General features: G+C 43.0%; 1 protein-coding gene across 1 annotated transcript in view; it reads left to right on the top strand.

Moving 5' to 3' along the window:
• Nucleotides 1-19,825: 19,825 nt before the first annotated feature.
• The window catches only part of ESRRB (estrogen related receptor beta), a 144,687-nt gene continuing 140,081 nt past the window's right edge, over nt 19,826-24,431 (top strand). The window contains exon 1 of the mRNA XM_032112156.1: nt 19,826-20,866. Within this exon, the coding sequence (XP_031968047.1) occupies nt 20,865-20,866 (2 nt within the window). The 5' untranslated portion in view covers nt 19,826-20,864. The remainder of the gene's footprint in view (nt 20,867-24,431) is intronic.

Raw genomic sequence — 24,431 nt, 5'->3', positions numbered from 1 at the left:
AGAAATGAGGCTGCCTCATTATTTGAGGAAGTCAATGGAAGACCTCCCAGAGGCTTCCCAGAGGTTTGGTTATGGCCTGTAGACTGTATCTGAGTGCTGATGAATGAGCCAGTGGGAGAGTGGTCAGAAGCACTGTGTGCACCCAACTGAGTCAGTGCTCGTGCTTTGCATCAGGGGACCCATGTTCTTTGTAAAGAGCTCCACCTTTAGGGTGCCCACAGGGCAAAGTACCTAATCACAGTGTCAGAAGGGGTCTGAATGAGAGTCAGGGGTGGGAGCAGAAGGATTTTGCCACAATTCAGGAGCAGAATGACAAGGAAGAAAATGAGTGAGATCAATGGCCAAATGCACTATAGCCAACTTGCTCTGGCCTTCTCCAGTGCTTCCCTCTCATCATCTCCAGAGAGCTGTGCAAGCATGGCCTCCTGCTCAACACTATACCCTGGGTAACCTTTGGTGGAGAAACAGAGGGGCAGGGAAGTAATGAGACCAGTGCCAGGGAGCCATTAATGTGAGTGAGCCAGACTCAGGTCGGGGAGCCCTGGGCTTTTGTTGTGGCATTAGAGTATCATTTTCTGTGTTTTGTCCATTTAGCATTTGAGAGACAAAAGAGAACAGTAGACTGGAGGTTAACTTTCACCCTTTATGTAGTTGGGGAATCTGCCTCATTGTCAACCTAGACTGCTTTGAGCCATTGCTGCAGGATGTTCTCCCTTATACCCCTGACTTTCCTGTTCAGCTGGGACATGTGGTAAACATGCTCCTACATCTCCCACCAGCTGTAGGTGGCAGCTCTGGTCAGTGAGGTAGGTGATGTGAGAGGACTCTGAAAATCCATGCCTTGAAGAACGATTCTGCATGTCTCTCTCTCACGGCTGGGTGCCCTGAGTGCTGTGCATCTCTATGCATGGGCTTTCCCGTGAGAAGGGTCATGGACACTCCCAGAAGTGCTCACAGCAGTGATAAAGTCTCTACATAGCCTTTGTAGTGCTCAGGCGAGGCTGACAGAGGCTGAGGGGAAGCAAATGCACTTTCCTTGGGGTGAGTTGTACCATGCACCTTACCAGTCTTGAGAGGTTCTGCTGCGGAGCAGGAAGAAGCGAGAAGATTAAATGGGATATATATTAAAGCTGTTTTGTAAAGTAGCATTGATCCTGACAGACTCAAGAATCACTTTTACAAAAAGCTTTGAATGAACTGTTGCTACTCAGTTTAGATACTGGAACTGGCTGGTCCTGGCTCTTACAGTATGTGGGAAATGCTGTCTGCAAGAGGGGGATTTTAGCAGTGGTGGGTTGCCAGTCTGTAAAGGTCATGGAAGGCTAAAGCAGAGATGGGAAATGTAACAAGGGAAGGAAGCTTATCAATTTTCCCTTTGATGACTCTTTCTACCCTGCAGTGCTTTCCAGCCTGACCTCTGCAAGCTGGTTCTAGTGGCCAGTACAGTTGTTCTGCCTCTGGGTAACAAGGCAGACTTACCTTACCACACCTTTCTCCTCATCTAGGGAGACAAAGGAGGGCAGTCTAGATATAAGAAGGTGCAGGGGAATTACACAGAAAGGAGCCATCCTGCACTTGACATAAAGCTAGATGGGATGACATGTGCAGAAGTACAGAAGTTATCATGCCAGTTTGCACCAGTTATCTCCCTGCTCCTGAGTCCTATTTCCCAGCCTGGCTGATGCATCAGAAGAGTCCAGTTTGGAGGAAAGGTGTTTTTCTCTGTCAACTGCTCTGAGATTGACTTCAGCCCCCAATTTTGGATATTCTTTGGCTTTTCTCCAAGAGGATGGGTCCAGCTGGCAGCACACTGGCAAACTCAGAGGACAGATTTGTATGTTCTTATCTCTTTTTGTAAGGAAATTAGATATAGAAACTACTCTCAGTACACAAAGCCTAAAGACAAATCACCACTTAAGCCAAAGAGCTGCCACCCAATTTATCTATAAATGTTGTGGAATATTCCCTCAGGTGGCATCCAGTCACTGATGTGGGCTTGAGTGCAGTTATTCATTGATGTTCAGAGTTTTACCAGCTTATGAGTTTTAAGTGAATCTCTGTCATGATGATAATTTTATGTGAGGAGGCAGATTGTTCTAAACTACTATGGTATTCTTGCAGCAAGGTTTGGCTACCATCAGTGAGGAGAACTGGAGAGCCTGTATAAATCACACTGTAATTCAAATACCTATCTAATACTATTTTTAATCCTGCTTAAGCTGTGCTACTTAACTCAGTGCTACCTGGTGGGGTAAGTCCCATGAGTTAATGTGGTTTCATATGTTCTATATTCTCCAGAAACTTATCTGTCTCACCTTTGTTCTCCTGTTTCTGCTCTCTTCCAGGAGATACTTGGTGCTAACTAACTATTACAGATCTTTCTGAGGACATGGTTTCCTTTTGCTCTTTATGGTGGTGTGTAAGGAAGGAGAAAGATGGAAAGCAGCAACATTTGTCCTGAGAGATTCCTCTGGCATACTACTGGAGACAGTGCTATGGTAGAGCACAGAACACAGGGACAAAAATTCCTGTCTATTATCACTTAGTATTTCCTCCCTGGTGTATCTGAATAAGTGGTGGGAATTTTTCCCTGCTCTTTTTTTCCCCTTGTCACTACGGTGGAGTGAAAGGTCATTTCCATTTAACTGTCTATGTTTCCTGTATTCATTTGGAACTTCTTGCAAAGGTAATTGCATATTGAAGTGCTCTCTGAAGGTAGTCTGCATTGCCTGGCTTTGGCTGATGCTGGATTTCACCCACAGTATTCCGCTTTTCTACCCAGCTTTGTCACTCTGAGGTTCTTTTCAGTCCACTTTTATCTTGATTAATTTAAATGAAGCTATCATCTGCATTTTTCTACCACCTGTTCTTCTCAGTTTCCAGGTGACTCATACCTCAGTAGCCCTAGCACAGACCCTGGTGTGACTAAGTTTTTGAGCTGTACTCATTCTGAAGACTAGCTGTTTATTCTTTACTAACATTTTCAGTTTCATCTGCTTTCTCATTTGTGACAGAACTTTCACTCCACAGATGCTGGTTTTCCAAGAATGTCTCTGAAAAAAGTGTTACCTGAAGGTCTAGATTGTCAGCTGGTTATCTTGCAAAGCTGTTGCAGATGTACTTTGAAAGAAGTCCACTAAACAGATGACCAACTCTTGTTCAGGAGTGAGAGCACTGACTAAATTAGTAAGTTAATTACCTGTGTATTGGTATGTATAGTTTATACAGTTTTAATTCTTTAAGCTCATAATTCTAACTTCAACTTCCATGGGCATAGGGATCAGACCATTGAGTAAGGGAAATGAGGAGCTTCCCTTCAGTGTGGTTTTATTCTTCCCTCACATCCTTCATAGGGGAGCTCAGTCATTTGTTGTAGAGAGCCATTCAGGCACTCATTGGGAAAGGTGTGACATACAGAGAAATGGCAAATCCTTCTTGAGCATTAAGTCATGTTTAGAAGCTCTGACACCAGTCATAGGGAAGTCAGAGGCTGATACAGTCCTCATCCATGGAAGTGAAAAACAACATTGGGTGGTTATTGAAGAGAATTACCTTTGCAGTCTTTCCCCTTGAAGATTCTCCTTTAGGCTAATTTCTCAGAGAGGGAAGTGAGCACCAAGGAGTTAGCTGGAGGTTGGTTTTGTGGGACACTTCACCCCTGAGAAGTCACTGTGGAACTGGGGTTTTTTCAGGACTTATGGATGGATGCCCTTGGTTTTTCCCATTATCCAATGCTTGACTCTCCTCTCGTTCTGGTGTTCCTGGTTCCCTGCAGTACTGAGCCTTACAATACTGCTGCTATTCTCTGCTCACTGGCATGTGCTTCCCAGGTGCTCGTACCCTCCTGCTTCTGAAGCTGACCCTGTGATGACAGCTGCCTGGCTGCCTATCAAAGGTTCCATTTAGAGTTAGCCCAAGAGCAGACAGAAGGCTGCAGTGTTACACCCCGAAATCTGACACAGTGTGGCTTGCCTTCTTTTCAGTGGGTCCTTGACAGCCTTTCAGCTCATGTCTGTCAGACCCCTGCCAGGCACACAAGTTCACTTCCATCTTGGAAGAAGGGGAGAGAGAAGTGACATTTCACCGAGTGGTGGGCATGCCGGGGGATGTAGGGAGATAAGGCAGGATCACAGAAGCAACTGAAATCCCCAGCGGATATTGCGTTGCTGGCTGGATTGACAGGTTAAATGTATTGCTGGGACAAGTATCCCTGCTCCTTCTGTCCCAGAGGACTGTGCAGTGAGAACAGCACTCAATCCTAATGAATCTTGTCCTACATTGGGACTAGTTCTGTGGTAGCCTGGCAGGAGGATATTCATGGAGAATTTTTTTCCAAATTTCAACAGGAGCTACCAGTAGAACGGCTTTTTGAATAAATAAGTTCACTTAGCAAACAGCAGCAGTAAATGAACAGAAACACCGATGTGGCCAAGGATGAAATATTAGCATTTTTCAAATCCGTTTAGTGAAGACAGCCCCTGGGCACTGGTTCAGGTCCTTGTGTTAGGGGGCTTTGCAAAGCACTAAGCTAACTTACAGCCAAAACCTGTCAGCTTCTTCCTGGAGCTCAGGAGGGCAAAACTTGTCTGACTTGTTGACAAACTAAGTCTGGTCTAAAAACTTAATAGCTTTGCATTTCTTTCATCTCAAGGTACTTAGGATACACCAGTCAAGAGCACAAGCTTCAGGTAGTGTTTTGGCTGCTCCAGACTACAGGCAAGGAAAGGGAAAGAGTTTTGTTCAAGAGCAAACTGTGGTGACTTGTTTGAAGAACACCACTTCAGTGACTACAGATGACTGTGATGCACTGAAAGGCCTCCCTGTTGCATCACAGCAGTGAGCAGCAGGTTCAAACAGTCCTGGCTTGGAGAACCTTCCTGCACAGTTATGAACTGCTCCTGCCCATGCCTGAATTTTCTGGGGAACTTACTTGTTCAAATGCTAGTCTAGCCTTGACTAGTTCACCAGCTCTGGTGAATTGCAGCACAGGACGGCATGGCTGGAGGTTACTGTCAAGCAGAAGTTTTCCACTCTTGCAAAGATATGACTATATCCTTGGGTAAGGTGAAAGCTGTATGGGGAACCTTTTCTTTGAGGTTATTTGTTCCTACCTGATCTCTACCAGTAAAGCTGTGCCAGCTGTGTCACGTGAGTGGTAGTTTCCGCCCAGCATCCACTAGAGAAAATCCCTTGTACAGAAGCTAAGTCTAGGGCCCCTGGGCTGAGGAAAGTGGTATCAGCCCTCAGGAAATGGATATCAGAATGGAATGAGGGTCTTCCCAAGGAATTTCTCTGTGTAGTCAGCGGGGAAACACTGGTGGCTGGGCAGTGCATGACCCAAGCTGTTACCTGTAGGTCCCAGACAAGGGCACTGTCCCAGGCAAGTGACCATGTTCCAGGAGAGGGGGAGAGTTCTGGGGGGTGCAGGGGGGCGTCGGTCCTGCTGGGTCAGCAGTAATGAACTAAGCCAATACAGTGGAGTCATGGGACCAAAGGGTTGTAAGAAAGATGTCTGAGGCCAGGTGGTTTGCAAGGGCAGGGGGTGGAGGTGCACGATGCCTGGGGATGAAATACTAGGCAGACAGGTTGATATAGTGGTGGGGCAGGGATGTGCTGTCATCCTGCAGCCAGTGTGGCAAAATTGCACCAAGGCACTGTGTGCCCTGCTAGCTGACCTCTCCTCATCACCCTCCATTCCCTGCCCACTCCTAGACTTGGCAGATGGAGGTACTGCCTTTGTTTTGTGCTATGATCTGTCCTTTCTTCCAGATACAGTGATTCTGCAGGACCTCCTGCCTGATGTTAATGCCCAAACTATTCACCCCCACATCATCTAGGGTGTATTGTCCACTTCCTTCCCTCCCTCGTTTCGCAACCACAGTCCCATTCTGCAGCTCTATTGCTCAGTCCTGTGTGCAGCAGTGCCCCTTGCAGTGCCTACCAAGAGTTTAATAAAGATCTACTGCCTGAGTTACTTTTAGCTTTTAGAAACTAAAAAATGCAAACAGCTTGTAAGCAGCATTCATTACCTTGCACGCCTTCAGCTGCTTATTGGATACACATCTCCCTCCCTCCAGCATCTCTCTCTTTTTTTAATATGTTTTTTTTTAATTTGTTTTGATGAATGAGTGACAACCCTGACACCCGATTCGCTGAGATTAATAGAAACGACACAATATTTACGTCGCGCCGACGAGCAATTATCCTGCCATCTATCTTTGAGATTATCTTTCTGATTGAAAACTACTCATCCGTGTAATCGGAATTATTTGGAATTAGAAGGGAATTTATGGCCCCTCTCACTCTCCCTCCTATTTGCCTCTGTCTCCATCCTTCTTCCCCCTTCTTTAAGAGGGATCCTTTCTTCTTTCATTCCTTTCATCCTTCCTTCTTTCAGCCTTGTAGATGGAAACATGTGCTTTGCTGTACAAGGATGGTTGTTTCTGGAGATGGGGGAGACTGGGCCACACTGTGGCCAAGCAGACACTGGGGACAGTGAGAATGCTCTGAGGCTTGGACAGCAGCCGAAGGATGAAAGGCTCTTCAGAAGAAGGGTGGCATGGGAAGTGGAGGATGTGACGCTGTGAAGGCTGAGCAGGCAGCACTGCTGTGACAGAATAACTGGGGGTACCTCACTTATCTTCATTTTCTCTGATTTACTCTTCCTTCCTTATTACTCTGTTTTGAAGATGCCTTTCATTGGCCCACTGCTTCATAAATGTGCTTCTTAACATTTATTTTATATTTTTCTGGAAGTATTCTTCCAGGTTGCTCTGTGCAGGAGAAGGACCTGTTCTTGTGGGCATCTTCCTGCATACTGTGAACCTTTCTGCAGCTGCCTCTGGTGTTTCTGCTTCTTCAACAGCCCCCGGAGACATCCTGTTGTCCTCCAGTGTATGTGATGGAGAACAGCAGTCATGCTTCAGTACTAGTGTCCCCTAGCACGAGGCCTTCCTAGGGCTTCTAGGAAATACTCTTGCTTATTTGTCATAGCTTCAAGGAGCTGATAGATGATATAGGACCTGTATTGTTTTTTCTTACTGGGAAGAGCTCTGTCTTCAGCAATTTTTTCAGAAGCACTGGTGTTTCTCGCACTTTATTTGCTTTTCATTTTTTTTCTGGCCTGTGATGCAGAAGAAGCAAGTAGTCATGTTGTGTCAGGTCACCTCTAGAGGCAGAAGACACAACTCTCCCTTGTTGGTGATTCCAAGACAGGACAGCAAAATTCTCATATGCTTCCTCTCTTCTCTGGAAGCCCATCTCTGAGCAGAGCCCTTAATGAAGCATTTGCTACCTTTCCTCTCTCCTGGGTGAAGACAGGAGTAGGACTATCCTACTACATCTGGAAAAAAAAATTCGTGCTGTAGATCAGTCAGCCTGAGAACTGCTCCTTCTCTGTAAAACACTTCAAAAACCATGCTTGATTTTTTTTTTTTTTTTGCAAGTGGTTGTGGCAGAAACAGAGTCAGGGAAGTGGATGTCAGGGGAAGTCAAGCAGCGAGACATTTTAAATGGATCTAGTAGCATCGGTTTCCTTTGAGAACCACAGCATGCAAAGGTCCTTGGCTGGTGTGAATCCTGGTGGAGAAGGGAAACAATGTAGGTTTCTGAACAAGTGCCATGTGCTAAATGAGAGGACCAGTCTGAGTGCTGAACGAATTCAGGCTGAACTTGATTGCAGATACCAGTTAACATAGAAGCCATGCTGCAAAGGTGTTGGATGCTGAGAACAGTGTAAACAGTTAATAACACAAGGATTTGGAAAAGGAAATGGGCTCTGAGGTACAGTTGCTCCATCAGCTCGAGAGATCTAGGCCCAGATGGGAATCCCAGATCCTTCTGCCCAGAAATACCTGATGTTGTTATTAATTAGTATGGAAATATTTTCCTTTCTTGAGAGAGGACTGTTGAATTGCCGGTGGGATACTGGGGGGATGGGTGTGTACATGTGTGGGGTTGCCTGTCAAGAAGCTATTAATTAGGTTACTTCCCACTGCTGTTGACATGCAGGGGAAGGGGGTTGTTTGTGGGCCAAAAGAAAAAGAAAGAGAAACTGAACGACTGGGATCGAGAATGGAAAGCATGAGGAAAAAAGGAGATGGGTAGGACAAAGCACACAGGCTGAAAGAGGTATGTGTAAAATGACATTCCTAAGATTCCCAAAGCAGAAGATAAAAATGAAAAACCAGGATATGGTTAGAATTGAAGGGGGAACTCTTTGGAGACAGCAGCAGCCACAAAAGGACTGACTGATCCTCTCCTGCCTTGTTACTGGTTTTGTTGTTCATACATCTACAAACTTGGCACTTGCTTGTCAGAGCAGTGATATTTTATTCCAACTGTCACTATGAAACAGGAGAGAATATAGATGAGAAACTTCTTTGGTTGTAGATTACCTTCTTTTGCTGGCTGGGTTTTTACCCCGCTTCCTTTGGAATGGGATCTTTATCAGCTTTGATGAATAATCATAAAAATATTAATTGGAATTTTTGCTTGGCTTTCTATATCATATTCAGCCACTTACTACTTTTATAAAGGTATTTTTGCAGTCTCTAGCTCTGTACTTCTGGTCATGTCCTTCTAGTTCAGCTCTGGGAGAGGGCTGAACACAAGAAAACCCCAGCATAAAGCGATAGTGTAGTCCTGTATGTAAGCAGTAGGTGCTGCATTTGCAGTTCTGAGAGAGTGCCAGAACAAGAAAGAGACAAGAAATGTATGTGAGATTATGGGTTAGAATAAGTGAAGGATCTATCCACAGAGGGGAAAGAAAACAGAGCAAGTGGGTTACCTAAAAATATCAGTGCAGGCTTCTGGTTCCCTTGCAGAGAGAAGAAATCAGTGCAGTTGTGATTATTCAGAGAAAGTGTTTTGGGTTTGTGAAGCAGGAGGAATGGAGTGATAAGACAAAGACATAGAATTGATACCTCATGGGACCAACACAATCCAGATCTATTTATCCTGTGATCTGCCTCTAGAGAATGTAGCTGTCTGCTGCGTTTTCTTCCAAGAAACCTGTCTAGTATTGGAACATGCAGAGGATCTACCCACCCTCCTTGGAGTAATAGAGCACAGAAGGAAAAAAGCTATCCAGGTTGCAGCTTGCCATCACCACTTCAAATCCTCAAGCACCCTAAGAGATCTAGAGTGAGCCGGGGTGGTTTGAAACAGAGAAACTGGTAAAAAGAAGCACTAAATCTGGAAGAATAATTTGGCTTTCAAGTCAAGAGCTTTGTGCACAATACTGACAATTTATCAGCATGTGAAAGATTGTTGTTAGTCCATTGACATCTCAGGGGCCAAGGAAACTGTTACCCCTAAATCTGCCACCGATTACAGAATGCAGGATCACTCATGAAGCCCTTGCCTACCCTCTTCCTATGCTTCACATAAGGCAGAGTGGGGTTGAGGTGGAATGATGCTCATCAGCAAGGAGGGAAATGGCAGTACTAGAAGAGTGAAGCTGAGCACTGCCCAGGTGAGGGCTCCTGATTCCACATCCAGCTCTTTTTTGGCCTTGTTTCATTGCAAGTGTCATTTGTCTGTCTGGTTTTGTTTTGTTTTTAAAGAAAATTAAATACAGATAATTGTGTTCCTTAGAAAAATGCCCTGTCAGTTTAATTTGAATATATTGTTTGGCCTGCTTTTCTAAGGGAATACTGAGTGTCTAATTGCACTGGGTAAGTGTGTGTAGCTTTTGAATCTGTTATCTAATTTCAAATGCATTTTGCACCCAGTCAGAGTCTGGAAGGTATTAAGTTCACACAAGTTTCATGAAATAGGTGACAGGCAGAGACCTTATTATTATACCTTAGGGAAAGACTGCAGAATGAGCTCATGCTTATTAGAGTCCAGGAAACCCACATGGGACAGGGACTGTCCAAATGCCCCAATTACAGAAGAGTTCAGTTGAGGCTCACATCTTACTGTGAGTGCATCAGAGGATCCATTGGTTGGTCAGTGTCTCGCAGATTGTCTAGTGAATAGTGAGGCATGAGCTTGCTTCTTTGTGGACATTCATAATGCTGCTAATCCATGTGGATTCCCTGGAATTTAGTAAGAGGTGAGTAACAGTGCAGCCTCAGTATAGTAGAGTTTAAAAGCCAGTCAAACACAACAGAGAAAGCTATTGCAAACAGGGCATCTTTGTTTCAGATAGAAGATTCTTAAAGGAGTAAAGTTGAAGTGCAGTTATAAAATTGCTGATGTCTGTACTGACCGTATCGTCTGCCCTCAACTTATGTGTGCCTCAGTTTTCATCAGACTCTTTGAGTACTGGTTTCACTGTGATTTTGGATCCCAGTGTAGTCAACCTGGTACAGTTCTGGCATGAATATTACTTTGGTACAACATACTTAGTTCAGCATAGGTTCTTTGAGGATGTAAGCTAGACTAACATAAATGTGGTTATAGTTACATAACTTTTTTCAGTGAAGTATTCTTGTAAAATCATTCCTGTGAAGTGGGATAGTTACATTTGCACAAAAATGATGTAGACAAGGCCTCAAATTACAAAGTACTTGCAGTAAAGACCATATTTGCATACTTACATATGTGTGGTGCTAAGTGTCAAAGGACCACAGGTTCTGAATGCTGCTTATAATAATAATAATAAGACCAATAACATAAAAGTCTGTCTGGGGAGTCACCACAGCATGTCTGTAATTAGTTGAAGTAAAAATTATCATTTATGAGGCACCTGGAAACATTAAGTCTCAGAGATGAACAGTACCTATGTAGTCATCTCTGTCATGGCACAACCTTAATGACATTTTTGTCCATGAACTTCCTTACTTTTGCTCGCTCTGAACACTAAATAAAGGTAGTGGCTGAAGAGCTTTGGTTTGCAATCTTGCCATTACGTAGACCACTGAGGCTGTCCATGACTCACTTAGCAATGTTTGCAAGGGTAACAGGTAACATTTTGCAAACATAATGTAGCAATGCAGAAGCAGTTTCTCTGCACAGTCTGACACGTTCTGAAGAAGGCGCTGAATAAGAGTTTGCATTTATGCAGAGCCTGGCTGAAGAAATCACCTTTGAAGAAGGGAATGAATGAGCAGTTCAGGGCAAGGGACTGCTTCCTTGTGGCTTTGGGTGTCAAGTTTTGTTTGCTTGTTGGCTCTTTGATTAAGCTTTTCCAGAGTAAGTAACAATTTCTCCAGATTACTGCCACCACTCAGAACAATAGTAGTTAACACAGAAGACTTGAAAATAATTCTTGAAAAATGGAGTGTTTTGTTAAATTTCAGAAGAGAACCACTGAGGTTTAGGAAAGTGTTTTCTTCAGGAATTTGCTAATACAGTCAAGAAATATGAAATGTCCCATGATTACAAACAGCAGTCCACATGTCTCTAAATTAGAGTCTCGTTTTCTGCCTAATGACCAGTGAAAAAAAAGAAAAATAAATTAACTTTTTTTTTTTAAACATTAACTGTTTTCTTTGAAAAGTTGAGAAGGACACATGAAAACATTTCTACAGGCTACATGTTTTCTAACATCCCATTTTTACAAATTTAAGAATGTGTATGGTGTCATCTGATAAAGTGTCAAAAAGAAATTTCTTTGGGAGAATGAGGCATGTGTCGCGCAACAGCTTTGGAGAACAGGCTTCCAAAGAGAAGAAGGTAGTCTGTCCTTCAAGTTTCCATGGGGTTTCACCAGGCAAATGAATCCCAGGATCTCACGGCAAGGCACATAATGTATTCAAGAAAGAGAGGGCCTGTTCTTGTCTGTATTACTTAAGGTGTATTAACTCAGTGATAATTCAGCCTAGATACAATCTCATGGTGCTTTGCATTTGAATTAATATAGCCTGGATCTCATCTGGATATAAAGTCCACATGAATGAGGCTGTCCTTCTGCTGAAATCCAAACCATCTCATTCAGAGCATGCTCAAGTAGTCCTGTATAGCTTTGTTTTGCTGATGTACCCTTATTTGCTGTGTGGCATAAAAACGGGACTTCTCTGGGAGTTCCAGTTGCCTGGCTGCAAAGTGATGCTGCTGCCCAGCCTTGAAAATGTGCACAGGGCTGAATCCAACACTTCTGGCACAGAGCTTATTGTTGCACAGAGGTGATAAAGGAAGGTTGTGATTTCACAGGGGTTTTTTTTCCCCAAGCTTGTAAGCACAGGGCAGTTGTGTGGTACACGATGTCTCAGGGAAGAAGCTACTGTGAGTGCTTTAGATCTTCCTCCCTATGCTCAGTGGGCAGTCGCAGCAAGGCGGTGTATGAGTGTGTGAGGCCGTGCCCGTGACACATTCCTTAAGGGAGGGAACAGAAAAGGAGCTGGGCCTCACCTCCCAACAGCAGCAGGGCCCTAGGCAGAATGGATGGAAGTGACTGGTTATTCCAGGTGAGGACAGGTCCAGGTGTGGCAAGAGCACAGACCAAAGCAACAGCAAGGGACTGAGCAACCAAATGTCTGCATCTGGAACACGGGCTCATCAGAAACCTTCCTCAAGGAGCTGTTTCCAAGGAGCTTTGGGTAAATCCACTTGAAGTTAAGAATTTGACAATTTTTTTTCCCCCTTCTCACTGTTAAGCCTTGGTGAATGTGACATCTTTTTACAGGGGGTGGGTGGGGGTGGGGAGGAGGAGGGTAGTATGGAGGGCAATATAGCTTGCTATGGACTGTGCTATACCTGATCTCCAGCTCAGGTTCCCGCAGCTTCGAATGTCTCTGATGAACTGCAAGATACCTTTGTGCCCAGAAGTGGTCCACAGCACTTCCAGGAGCACAGAACGGGAGGAGGAGGGGGAAGAAGGCCGCAGAGGCATTACAAGGGGGATGCTCTCTGTGGCACATGCACAGGGTTGTCTGCAGAGAAACTGTTGGAGTTTTGGCTCTTTCTCAGCCTTGCATTCTGTTGTCTGGCAGCATGTGGCTCCATCGGACTGTGGGGACAGCTGTGGTGCACTTGTCTGAGCACCTGGCGCATTATCCCAGTACTCTCTGGCACTGCTACCTCTCTGCTGGGCCCATGTGTGTGTCCCTTCCTTCACATTCTCTCAGCACAAAGCATCTTCAGACCAAGTCCTGAGTGACTGAAACAAGCAGTAAAGCTCTGCAGCTGCACAGACTTCCCCTGCAGCTTGTCTCCTCTGTGTTCTGTAGCCTTGCTTCTTCATCTGGGATGAGCTCCGTGCTGAAGAGCTGAGTTTCTGGCTGCCTGGAGAGCAGAGGAAAGGAATGCTAAATCCTTTTGTGAAACTCTTCTTTCTTGCACATATGGGAAACTACATTTAAAGAAAAGGCTCTTGCCGTTTTTCCCTCCCCTCTCTCCACTCTCTTAAAGAGGAAATGCTCTGAGTTTTGAGGTGCTCCAAGCTGCCAAGCAGGACGGGTCCAGATTGGGAGAGCTTTCAGAGGTGACTGGCAACACTGAGATGAAGAAGGACTTGAGGTGATGGAATGAGGAGGCAAGGAAGACTGCAACAGAATTGCAGTGAAGTGGAAGAAATGACCACACTTACTGCTAAGATGAAGCTGAGCCAAAGTTCAGCAGAACTTGCTATTTTTACCCTAAAGAAAGAAAGAGAGACAAGGGAGAGAAGGATGCTACCTGGGTCTGTACCTGTTCGACATTTTACAAGGGCCCAGAGCTCTCTGCCAAAGGCCTGGCAGCCATATAGTGGGCTCAGAAGTGGTTTTAAATGGCACAGAGCTGAGAGGCTTTAGTTGGAAACGCAGATTCCCTTTCCCCTAGAGGTGCAAGGGAACCTTGTTGTAGCTTTATGTGCTAGGGAGATTTCTGTGGGGGTAATGCTTAGCCAACCATTTTGTGTTTGATTTATCCACAGTATTATGGTGACCAAACTTCACTGCCAGCAACGGAATTGAGGCAGGCATCTGCATACACTTTGCTGTGTCTGTGGAAGTCATGTGTGCCCTCAAGTGCCTCCCAAACACAATTGTTTCATTTCCTCATTAGTCAGGAGTTGTAGATTGGTGTGATCTGTGTGGGAGAATAGTCTCTCCCATATTATCAAGACAGTTTCTAGTACTGTTCAGGGTTATTTTTGTTGCCTATCTTCTCCTATCTGTCCCTGTGGCATATCCAGCCTGGAACAGAAGCCGTAGCAACATCACCCAGAGATCACCTGGCCAGGAGCACTTGCTTGCCTAGGTCTTGGGTACAGAGGGAGAGCTACTGAACGAAGTGGATTTTTCTGTCTGTTGTGACACACTGTGGTGGGCTGACCTTGGCCAGCTGTGAGCTGCAGTTCCTTCAGGAAATATCCACCTGCTGCCCTGTGGCCTCGGTAGGGGCATGGGGGGACTGTCTGCTTCAGCACCTGGAGTGCCTCCTCCCCTCCTGCTCTGACCTGAGTGGGGCCATTTTGCACTCCTCACTGCCTGTGCAGTGTTTTCTGCCCTTTCTTAAACATGTTTTCCCTCAGGCACCACCATCTTGGCCAAGGGGGTCAGCTGTGTCCTGTGGTGGGCGGGTTGGAGCCATTTGGAACAGGCTGTATCAGGCATGGGGTAGCCCTGGCTTCTCTTCACTAAGGCTGCAGCCACCCCACAGCCAGCACCTGGCCACAGACACCTGGTGTGGATATGCTGAATGACACTTGGCTGATAGTATTTTGACAGGGGTAAGAGCTGCACCCTCTCCTTAGATTGGTGAGAGTCCCACCCCAGGACAGAGATGAGGGCTCTTTCAGACGCAGTTAATATGGCTGGGAGATCAGGCAGGACTAAGATGAATGATGTTGCTTTGGAGGAGTCTCATGTAGGACCCACTGCAAAATTAGTCTTTCCTCACTTTAGAAGCTGCAGAATTTGCATGACATCTCACTCTCTTTTGAGAGCTCTGCTGAGTTGTGCCAGCCTGCCAGCATGTCTTCACTGGGAATGGAGGCAGATGAAACCCTTCAGCTTGCATGCAGAGGGCTTCTCCTGGAAAAGCTTATTCCCCATTTGGGTGTCTGCAGGCAGATTATCTGCTCCTCTGAGGAACTTCATCCGTTATTTCCCTTCATTTTTATTTTTTAAAATGTATCTTTTAATCAAGCACGACACACAAAGAGTATGGAGCCTTTCTCTGGAGAGGAGAAGAGAGAGGACTAACAGCCCCGCCGACACACAAATTTGGAAAACGGTGATGCTTTTTCAAGGGAGCTGAGCTAACACTCTGGCTGTAAGGAGTTTTGATGTGGAGCCAGACATCATGGTTAGGCCTGTCTGTGGTTATAATGTAGTTGTTTGGGTTTTGTAGAAGTTGTCTGAAGGAATCTGAACTAAGAACAAAACAAAAACTCAAGGGGAAGATGTTTCTGGCAATCCAGGTCTCTATTTGATCTGGCATCAGAGCTGGCTTAAATCTCGCTTTGTCCTCCTTCTACTGATATCAAAATTGGTACCAGCTCTATTATGACAGTTACCATGCTTCCTCTCCCCCCCCCACCATGCCAAGGTCACTGAGAACATGAAACACTATCTCTTGCCTGAAGCCGACTGTAGTAGGCTGCCGGGCTGCTTTGAGATTTGTCTGAGTGCACAGCTAATGCTCTGCCAGCACAGGTGTGGACTTGCTGGTGCTAAACAAGGTCCTGAGCAAGTGGTACAACAACAGTTGATGAGTTTCTGCAAAGCGTCTGCCGCAAATGGAGAGTGCAGAAAGTGCTTGCCCCAAATGATGCAATTGAGAGCCCAGCGCTGGAGGAATGCATTGCAGCGTGCCGTTGGAAGAGGATGGTGGTGGTTTCCAGTGAGTGAATATTGTGGTTGCATAATTTAGGCAGGAGTACATCCAAGAATTCTTATTCTGTTTTTTTTTTTTATTTTTTCATGGGTGAAAACACAGAAGCCCTTTTAGGCAAAGGTTGTGTAGTAGGAGTGAAAGTTCAGTTTGGATCTAAGTGAGGTAAGGGTAGAAGGGACTGTATTATCATACTGTATGTGATAGACTGACAAAGGCTGTGTATTTAAATGTAAGGCAGCATATGATTGTCCTAGTGCTTGTAGGCTTTAGTTAATCCTTACAGATTTTATTTCTGTGTGTATGTGTAGAACTGAATGCTTGCTCTGGATAGTCTCTGAATGCACTCTGGTATGTGTTTTGTTGCTCAGGCCAAGCTATTTTTCATTAGTGCCTTGTTATTACCGGTAGACTCAGAAAGACGAGGGAGAGGAGCATTCTTCTGTGCTTGCTCTTGTTCTTCTTCAAGCCAGTGGCATAACCTCCGCTTGAGCAGCCACAGATGGTCCCTCTCCACAGTCTAATTCTACAAATAGCTGTGCCAGGTGAAGACTTTTCTCTGCCCACAAGTCTGAAAATGAAAGAATAGATTTGGGTGCTGCCTAATCCAGGAAAGTTCCTTAGTCCTAGCCTGAGGTACTTTACTTGTAGCTATTCAGAAAGTTTGCAGATTCCCTTCTGCCAAAGAACTGTTAAAGTCCTAATCTCTATCTGGCCAGCAGCTAGACGGTGCTAACACCTTTAGCTGGTATGGCTAAATCTGGTAGGGGACTTGAGTTAAAATCTTAGTCATTTTCACATTACTGAAAAATAGCAAAATATACAGGAACTAAAGAAGGAGCAAAGTTTACAAGAGTATTAACAGAACTGTGTGACTTTTCCTGCTGATGACAGAGACTTGACATGGCAACCTGGCATGCACCATCCTGGAGAGTACATGAAAAAACTGGATGCAAACATATGAACTTTGTGTTCAATGTGTGCAAGAAAAATGCCCTGCTATGGATACTGGTTGCACAGAAAAAGAATATTGAAGCAATATGAAGTCTATAGCATTAAAATAAAATAAGGAATTAAACAACTAAACTCCTTGCAATAATATCAGCATTTCCCTCTTGAGCAATTGCAGTTTTTCAGACTATCTACTTTGTATCAAAATGCGTAGTATATTTAACTACCTATTAGATCTAAGAGTCATACTATGTGTGCCAAGCATCCAGAAGAGAGTTGCTACTCAAACTTTTTCATTCTTTTATCTTTTACTTCTTGTCTTGTAATTTTCACAGTCTTGGAAAAGGTTTGTTGGTTTGGGGTTTTTGACATTGATCTCCTCTATGTGAAAATTATCATTTTAGAACTTTTTTTTTTGGTGTGTAAGTAGTCCCTGTTTGAAATCTGCAGCTCACACCTCACTAAATCCAGGAGGGCACTAATGCAGCTGTTCAGAAATTTTGGATTTGTGAGGCTCTTTCAAAGTAGTGTGACTCTGATGAAGAAACTTTTTATTGTATGCTATAATTATTCTTCATAGTTTGTGGCTGCCTTGGAAACTGCAAAAGATGACTTTCAGTTTATCTTTTAATACTTGTATTCATACCTGCATTTCCTAGTATAAAAGTTGCTGTGACTCTGAGGTCTAAACTTACAACATGTAAATCAGATTTGCACCAAAGCATCTTGAGGCTCACAGGACAAAGATGATCTGTATGGTTTAATGTTCGGGTGGAGGGAATTGGAAAATTCCATTGATTGGGCCAGTATTTTCAAGCTTCAACTGGTTTTGCTTTGGCCCTATCTAAAAAAAGGTATCTGTGAATTTTTGTTTGTTTTTGTCTTTAAAAGGAAAGTATATTTTGCATTCCTCTATAATAGCTTGCATGCAGCTGAGTGAATTCCACCCAGATTTATATGTGCAAGACTCAAACTCTGTGTCTGAAGGAAATTAAGCACTGAAATTTTACCTCCACCGTAGACTTGAGGATCTGAGACTGAAATACAGGTGCATGATCAAAGTGGCCCTAGCAAGAAGCATTTTAAAAAATACCTTCCCAAGCAACAAGTAGAAAATACTGTAAAACTGCACTTGCACTTTACAATGGCTTGTACTTGGATAACTCAAGGAATGAGGTGAGCCTTTATAGAGTCTACAAGTCACTAATGTTTTGGTTTTTTTATTTTTAATTTTTTTTATGATTAATGTATCTGAAGGTGCTTTTGAAATCTTCTGGCTTTCTTTTTGCAGTGTTTGGAGTGGGCATTCAGTCTTATGGCCTCCACTCTTGGATTCTTTCCCTGCCTCGCCCTGAGTCTGGAGTCCGGAATTAAGTGGTGTTTGTGCACAAGGGTGCTGACAGTGGGGGTGGGGAACTTGTGTTTGAAGTTTTGTCTAAAGCAGATCTTCTCTGGATTGTTGGGTACCCCATTGGGGACCAATTAAAGTCATACATCCTGCTGTCTAAGGGCAGAGAGGAAGGATGGAGGAATGCTGACTCCATTCAAGGTCCATTCATAGTAGCTAACTGTGGCATGCTGTCAAGACCTCCTCCCTTCACCCTTCAAGCAGAAAGTGGAAGAATGGGGTGCTACTGTATGCCCAGGACTTCCTCTGCTGTGTAGGTACGGGATGCCAATGATAAGCACTGGACATGGACCTAAGAACTGAATAGAACTTCCCAGCTACGTGCTTGAGATGTGCCCAAAAAGTCCTTGTGATTTAGACTACATCATGGGTTTTCCCACCAGAGCATCAGTTTGGCCCATGACAATGTAAGGGGATAAGGATGATGCTTTTCTATACAACACAAGGCTTGACAGAGTATTTGAAGAACTTTAGATGTCAGCAGTATATAACAGCAAAGAACAGTCTGACAGTTAAAGCTGAGTTTTTCAGAAGTGACTTTTGGATTTAGGTTTTGGGACCTTGATCTGCCTTCATCTGCCATGCCTCAGCCTGATTATTCTGTGTACTGCGTGTCTAGAATTCCTACAGCAATGGGTAGTTCAAAATATTTTACAGCTCTCAGTATTAAAGCCCAAAATATCTTGTACTAGCCAAGCCAAATGAGAGGGCAGAAATAAAATTTTTCTTTGTTTATCAGGTAATTTTTGATCTGAGATCTGATTCAACTCGGTGAAGGACCAGAATCCAGCAGGCAATTGAGGGTGTGTTTCCATGCTGGAGTTCAGCCTGTCAGATACTTTTTTCCCCTCTTCATTTGTAGGTCTTCATCTGTAGGTATCAAAGTGCTTTAAAGTGCAGAGTTAAGTATTGTTATCTCTGTTTTTTTAAAGCTGAGGGATATGCAGCTGTGGTAAAGTAACAAGCCAGACTTCACACAGGACAGTAGCTCAACTGAGGAAAATGATTAAACATCATGAGTCTTTGCCCAGTGCTTCATCAGGCCCCTCACCAGAAAAAATGGCATTTTTTTGTAAAACTCCTTGACTAAATCTTACCAGCTTAGACAGAAGGGACACTGATATGAGGTGAATTAAGCCTGCAGCAGGATTTGGCCCAAAAAGAGGAAATTACTGTATCTTTCTATATAATCAATAGCTGAAGTAGCTGAATGAGACCTTGGCTATGATGTGGTGGGTCCTTGCCTTGATTTGGGATAGCTGCTCTTGTTGACCCAACTTTCTTTTACTCCAGCAACAGCAGCAGCTGCAGTGCGGTGTAGACATGTCTAAACTAGCTTAAATACTTCAGGTACTGCTAGCCATTGAGCCAAAGAACCATGGAGTTCAGCATGGGCTTGGTGCCTGAGGATTTTATCCTGCTCCTTATGAGTTTAGCACTTTACCATCTCAGCTCAAGCAAGCCTAGCAATATGTTGGAAAGAAGGCTGGTGGGTCTGGTACCCTGTTTGCACTAGTACTTTTGCCAGCAGAAGTGAGCGTGGTGCTAGGGTTGATTGTAGGAGATGTTGCCAAAGACAGCAGTGTCATGAAAGCTGTTTTGCCTCTTCCTGCCTACTATTCCTCCTCTTCTTCCCCATTCTCCCATTGGTTTTCATCATCAGCTGCCTTGCCTTTGATTCCATTTGCTATGAACTCCCTTGTCACTAAGGTTCTACTGGACGTCATGAATATCTAGGAGCTGGCAAAGGCTTGGAGAGCCAGCTGCCTGCTGGAAAAGTTACTGGCCTTGCATGACTGTGGCTCTAACAGGAGACTCTGTAGGGACTAAATATGGGAAAATCCAGGACCATTACCCCTGTGTCAGGTAATGAGGACCAGACCAGAAGCATTTGTGATGTGTTCTCTCAAGTCACTGTCCAGATGGTGGGCTCCCAGCTCAGCCTCTGTAAGAGAGCTTTGCTGATATCTGTAACCCATCACTTTCTCCTGGCAGCCAAGGACGCAAGCAGAAATGAGGGTTCAGGTCCTTTAGAGCTAAGTAACTTGTGCCAAGTCAATAGGGAGGTACCATCACTGCCCTCAGTTTTGTTTGCAGGAACAGCCTCATCAAACAGTGTTTGTGGGCAGAGACCCTAAGTAGACTGCCGAGCTGTTAAATTGCCAACCTACCCACTAGTTTATTCTGCAGCAGAAATACAAGCATGCCAGGACCAACCCCCAGGACTCAGCTCTGAACTCCTCTCTCGTTCTGTCAGAATTCCCAACTTGTTTTGAAAATGGCATTTATTTTTGTTAAATTGCAAAAGAGTTGGATGCAGCCTACTAGTTGTGTTTTCCCTCTCCTTCTTTGTGCAGTGAATTTTGTTCATTTGCTTTACATGCCTCAAGTTGCTGTAATGCTGCTAGGAAAGTAATTGCCTTGCACTTTCTCTTTCTGATGCCCACGGGTGACTGTGGGGGACTCCTCCCTGGGCACAGTGCAGAGTTAAAAGCCCAGCTTTTGCTGCCTTGCTTAAGACCTGGTTATTTCTTTTTTTTTTTTTTCTCCTTTCGTCTCTTTTTTTTTTTTTTTTTTTTTTTTTTGTCAGCTGCCTGTTATATCAATCACAGAGCTGGGATCTATTTATAGGTTGGGACTCGGAGTACTGTGTCCTAGTCACAAAGAGAGGCAGAGACACAGAGGGGACTGTCGGCTGGTGCAGGCAGAACCAAAAGATATTTAATCAGCAATTAGAAACACCTGAGGGCAAGGGAAATTCTACTCCAGCCTCGAGCCTCATCTCTCATCCTGCAGCATGTAAGTAGCGAACTTCTACCTTTTATTGCATTTATGGGCTTGTGTTTTGTTTTTTTTTTTTGGGTTTTTTTTAAAATCCAAATGTTGTTCTGCACGAACCCTTTTATCTGGTCTAAAAATTATGGCAGCATCTTGATATAGTTAAAGGTAATAATTTTTTTCTATTTTCACTCTGTCAAAGGAAGGTCAGTGCGACCCACAAGGAGAGGAGTTGGTTCAGAACTTTGTTGAAATCAGGCGGTTTATCTATTTGAGTGTGGCTTTTTCCTCTGGAAATAAGTAAATGAAAGTTTGAGTGGAACAGTTTTGTTTTGGGAATAGAAACAGCCAGGTTTGCTGGCATTCCAAAAAGGTCAATGTATAACGTAACTCTGCTTAAGGGCTTACCAAGGACAGGTGCTATTTATCCCATGCTGGTAAAGGCAAACCTGGAAACTTTAGTAGTCCTGTCTTAAAAGAACCAAGCGACAACCTTTCCTCTATTAAAAAAAAACCCCAAACCCAACACCCCCCCAGCTGCATATCAAATCTTGTCATATCAGACACACACTGAAATTTTGCTTTTACTGAAGGAGTTTATCATTGAGCAGTTGATGTTTCTTTAATTTTAAAAGTCCCAAAGTAACTGAAGTATCTTCAATGACAAAAGAGGGGTGCAAGTCTTTGCAAAGTTGGCACAGTGATAATCAGAGAAGGAACTTATTCTCTCATCACCAATGAGATGTTTGCTTTAAAGCAGCCAAGATGCAAAATGTTTAAACAATGATATATTTTTGGACTATTTTTGTTAACAGAAATACGAAGAGAGGGAGAACAATAATTAGTCAGAAATTGGTTTTTGTTAATAGCTTTTAGTAGAAATATGAAGAGAGGAAGAACAGTAATTAGTCCAAAATTTTTATTAATAGCTTTTAGTATAATATTTTTTGTCAAAATATAAGAGGTTTTTCTTGTTTCATATTTTTGCTTCAGAGGTTTATGTTACAATTTTTACAAAATTTAGGGTTTATATTTATTTCTAAGTGTAGGAAAATGACCTTGTTATGTCTACCCCCACCCCCCCCCCCCAACCCTTAATGTTACAATTTTAATTTTGGTATGTCAAGTTTTTTAGCATAAATTTCTCACTAAATATTTGTTCTAGAAAATTTCCCCCCCCCTTTACCATTTTTGAAGGTAACAACAAATAAAATGAAGCTAAACTTAAAATAATTTGGAGGAACAAGTGTCTAATAAAAATAGAATAATAAAACCAGAGCTGCCTCACTATTAAAACATCAGGTTCTGAGAAATACTTGGTAGATGAATTGCTTGGATTGACTGTAGAAGGGTGACAAATAGGCGTCTTCTTTAGTTCTTTATTTTGCATTTCTTTGATGTGCATTTTATAATACTTAAAGCATTTAACTTAAGTCCTAGGAATAAAAAATATTGACTACATATTGATACTTTCTAAGTTTTTAACCCCTGATATGAATACTCCATTATTCAGCTAGAATTCTGATATAAGGAAGGCTTTTAGGAGAATATGGATAAACCAGGTGAATTAATATGCCCAAATAATGCCCCAAAAGATCATTATAACACATTGCCTGCTATGAAGCTTTTTTTCTCCTAAATAAAACAAAACTGTGAGCCTGATAGTTCTCATCATATGAAGCTTCATTTTGATTAATAAGGTTTTTTGCTTTACTTAAAAATGAACATATTTAAATTATTTAAGTCCTTTTCTGTTTGTTTTGCCATGATATTACATTTATTGCTTCTCTGTGATAATGCAGTGTTATTTTGTAATAAAAGGAGAGCAGATTTTTCTGAAAAGCATTAAAGGACTAGAATTGCTGACTCTGTAACTAACAAAGAATCTATCATATAGCTGGTCTGAGGTCCCACTAAAAATCAAAAACCAAGAGACTGATAAAAATAAAAATGGAATTATTTTCTTCCCTACACAAAAGCAATATTACCATGACTATGCTTGGAAATTACTGCAAAAGGCCCCCCCTCATTTACCATACATTTTTGCAGAAATCTGAGCATTCCCAAAGAAGTCTTCCAAATATAAAGCTATAAAAGATTCAGTCTTAAGAATTTGTTTGGACTATTCTATAGGTTTGTCCACATAAGTGCTGGACTTCACCCTTCTCTTTCAACCGCATGTGAGTCTTTTGCCTTGTTAAACCTGCCGTATCTTTTAATTACCTCTATGGAAAAAAAATAACCAAGCACCTACTGTCCTGTGGCATAAAAATCAATGGTTTATAGGACCACTTTTATTTGGAGGGAAGGAGTTACCTGTGGTTAAAGGGAAGACCAATGCATTATGTAGTAGAAAGTGGTTGTTATTTGGTTTCTGCTTCACTAATGATTCACATTTTGTGGGCTAAGCACCTATCAACCTCCGAACTGACTTACTGTACATATGCTGTTGCATGATTTTTTTTCATTCCTTAAAAAAACCCCAACAAACATCTTTTGTTTCATCCCAGTTTATTTGTTTCTTTGACTGCAAAGTAATGATTGACGTGCAGATTCTCTTTTCCACGCCTCTCCTTTCATTGCTGAATATGACATCTCTTGGGAATTATAAATAAAACCAGTGCCAAATCTGCTGCACAGGTGTCTAGAGTACAGCATGCTCAGGTGTCTCACTGTAAATCCCTGAGAATATGAAGTAAACACAAGCAGGATAAAAATACTCTTCTTGAAACAATTCTGTGTTTTGAGGGGCCTTCTGCATAAACCCCCAAAGCCAGCAGCCAGTTATTAAAGGCTGTTTAGCTATCTCTCTCTCTTACCTTTTTTATCACTTCACCTGTACATCTGTCCATCTATTTCTCATCTATTTTTACATTTCATTATGCTATGCTTGCTCTCCAGCTCTCTTCTTTTCCTTTCCTGAAGACACATTTCTATCTGGCACAGAAAATAAACTCAGATTGCGGGTAGTTATGTTAATCTAATTCAATCCTCTGTGGGCTAGGAGTGAAATTCTAATAGTGGAGCTGTTGAGGGCTTTTTTGTTAATGGCTTGGGGATTACATTGAGTTAAAGGCTCATTTCCTAATCAAACAGAGAGGGAGAGAGTGACTCCGAATATTTATGAGTCTCCCAGCGCGAGTTAAACATTGAACTCCAAAAGCAGGATTTGAGTGCTGCAAGAAAGAGTTAAAACCCCTCAGGGCTGCTGTGGAGAGGGAAAAAAAAAAAAAAAGGAAACCAGTTAAGCCATCAGCATTTTCAACTGCTGTATAACTTCAGTTTGAGAGAAAATAATCATCTCACAGAGCTAAAATGGAAACTGTAGCAAGATATTTAAAACAAAGTCAAGTGATGCTTCAAAAAGGCTCTTCTTCAGTGAAGCAGGATGCACGCAGTGCATGCAGCCGCCTAAGAGAAACTCCAAATAAATACTCTTCTAAATGAGAAAGATTGGAGGGTGGGTTGCCTTTTTATTATTAATGCCTGGAAGACACAATTTGATTTTTTATTGCTATTTATTTTTGTTTCTACTTAACTCTTGGGTAACCTTTTCTTTAAAAAAGTAAAAAAAAACCAGTATAGA

The sequence above is a fragment of the Corvus moneduloides genome, chromosome 6, assembly GCF_009650955.1.
Source record: "Corvus moneduloides isolate bCorMon1 chromosome 6, bCorMon1.pri, whole genome shotgun sequence".
In the NCBI taxonomy this organism is placed as follows: domain Eukaryota; kingdom Metazoa; phylum Chordata; class Aves; order Passeriformes; family Corvidae; genus Corvus; species Corvus moneduloides.
The sequence above is the reverse complement of the archived record's forward strand: the minus strand, read 5'-3'. Positions and strand labels throughout refer to the sequence as shown.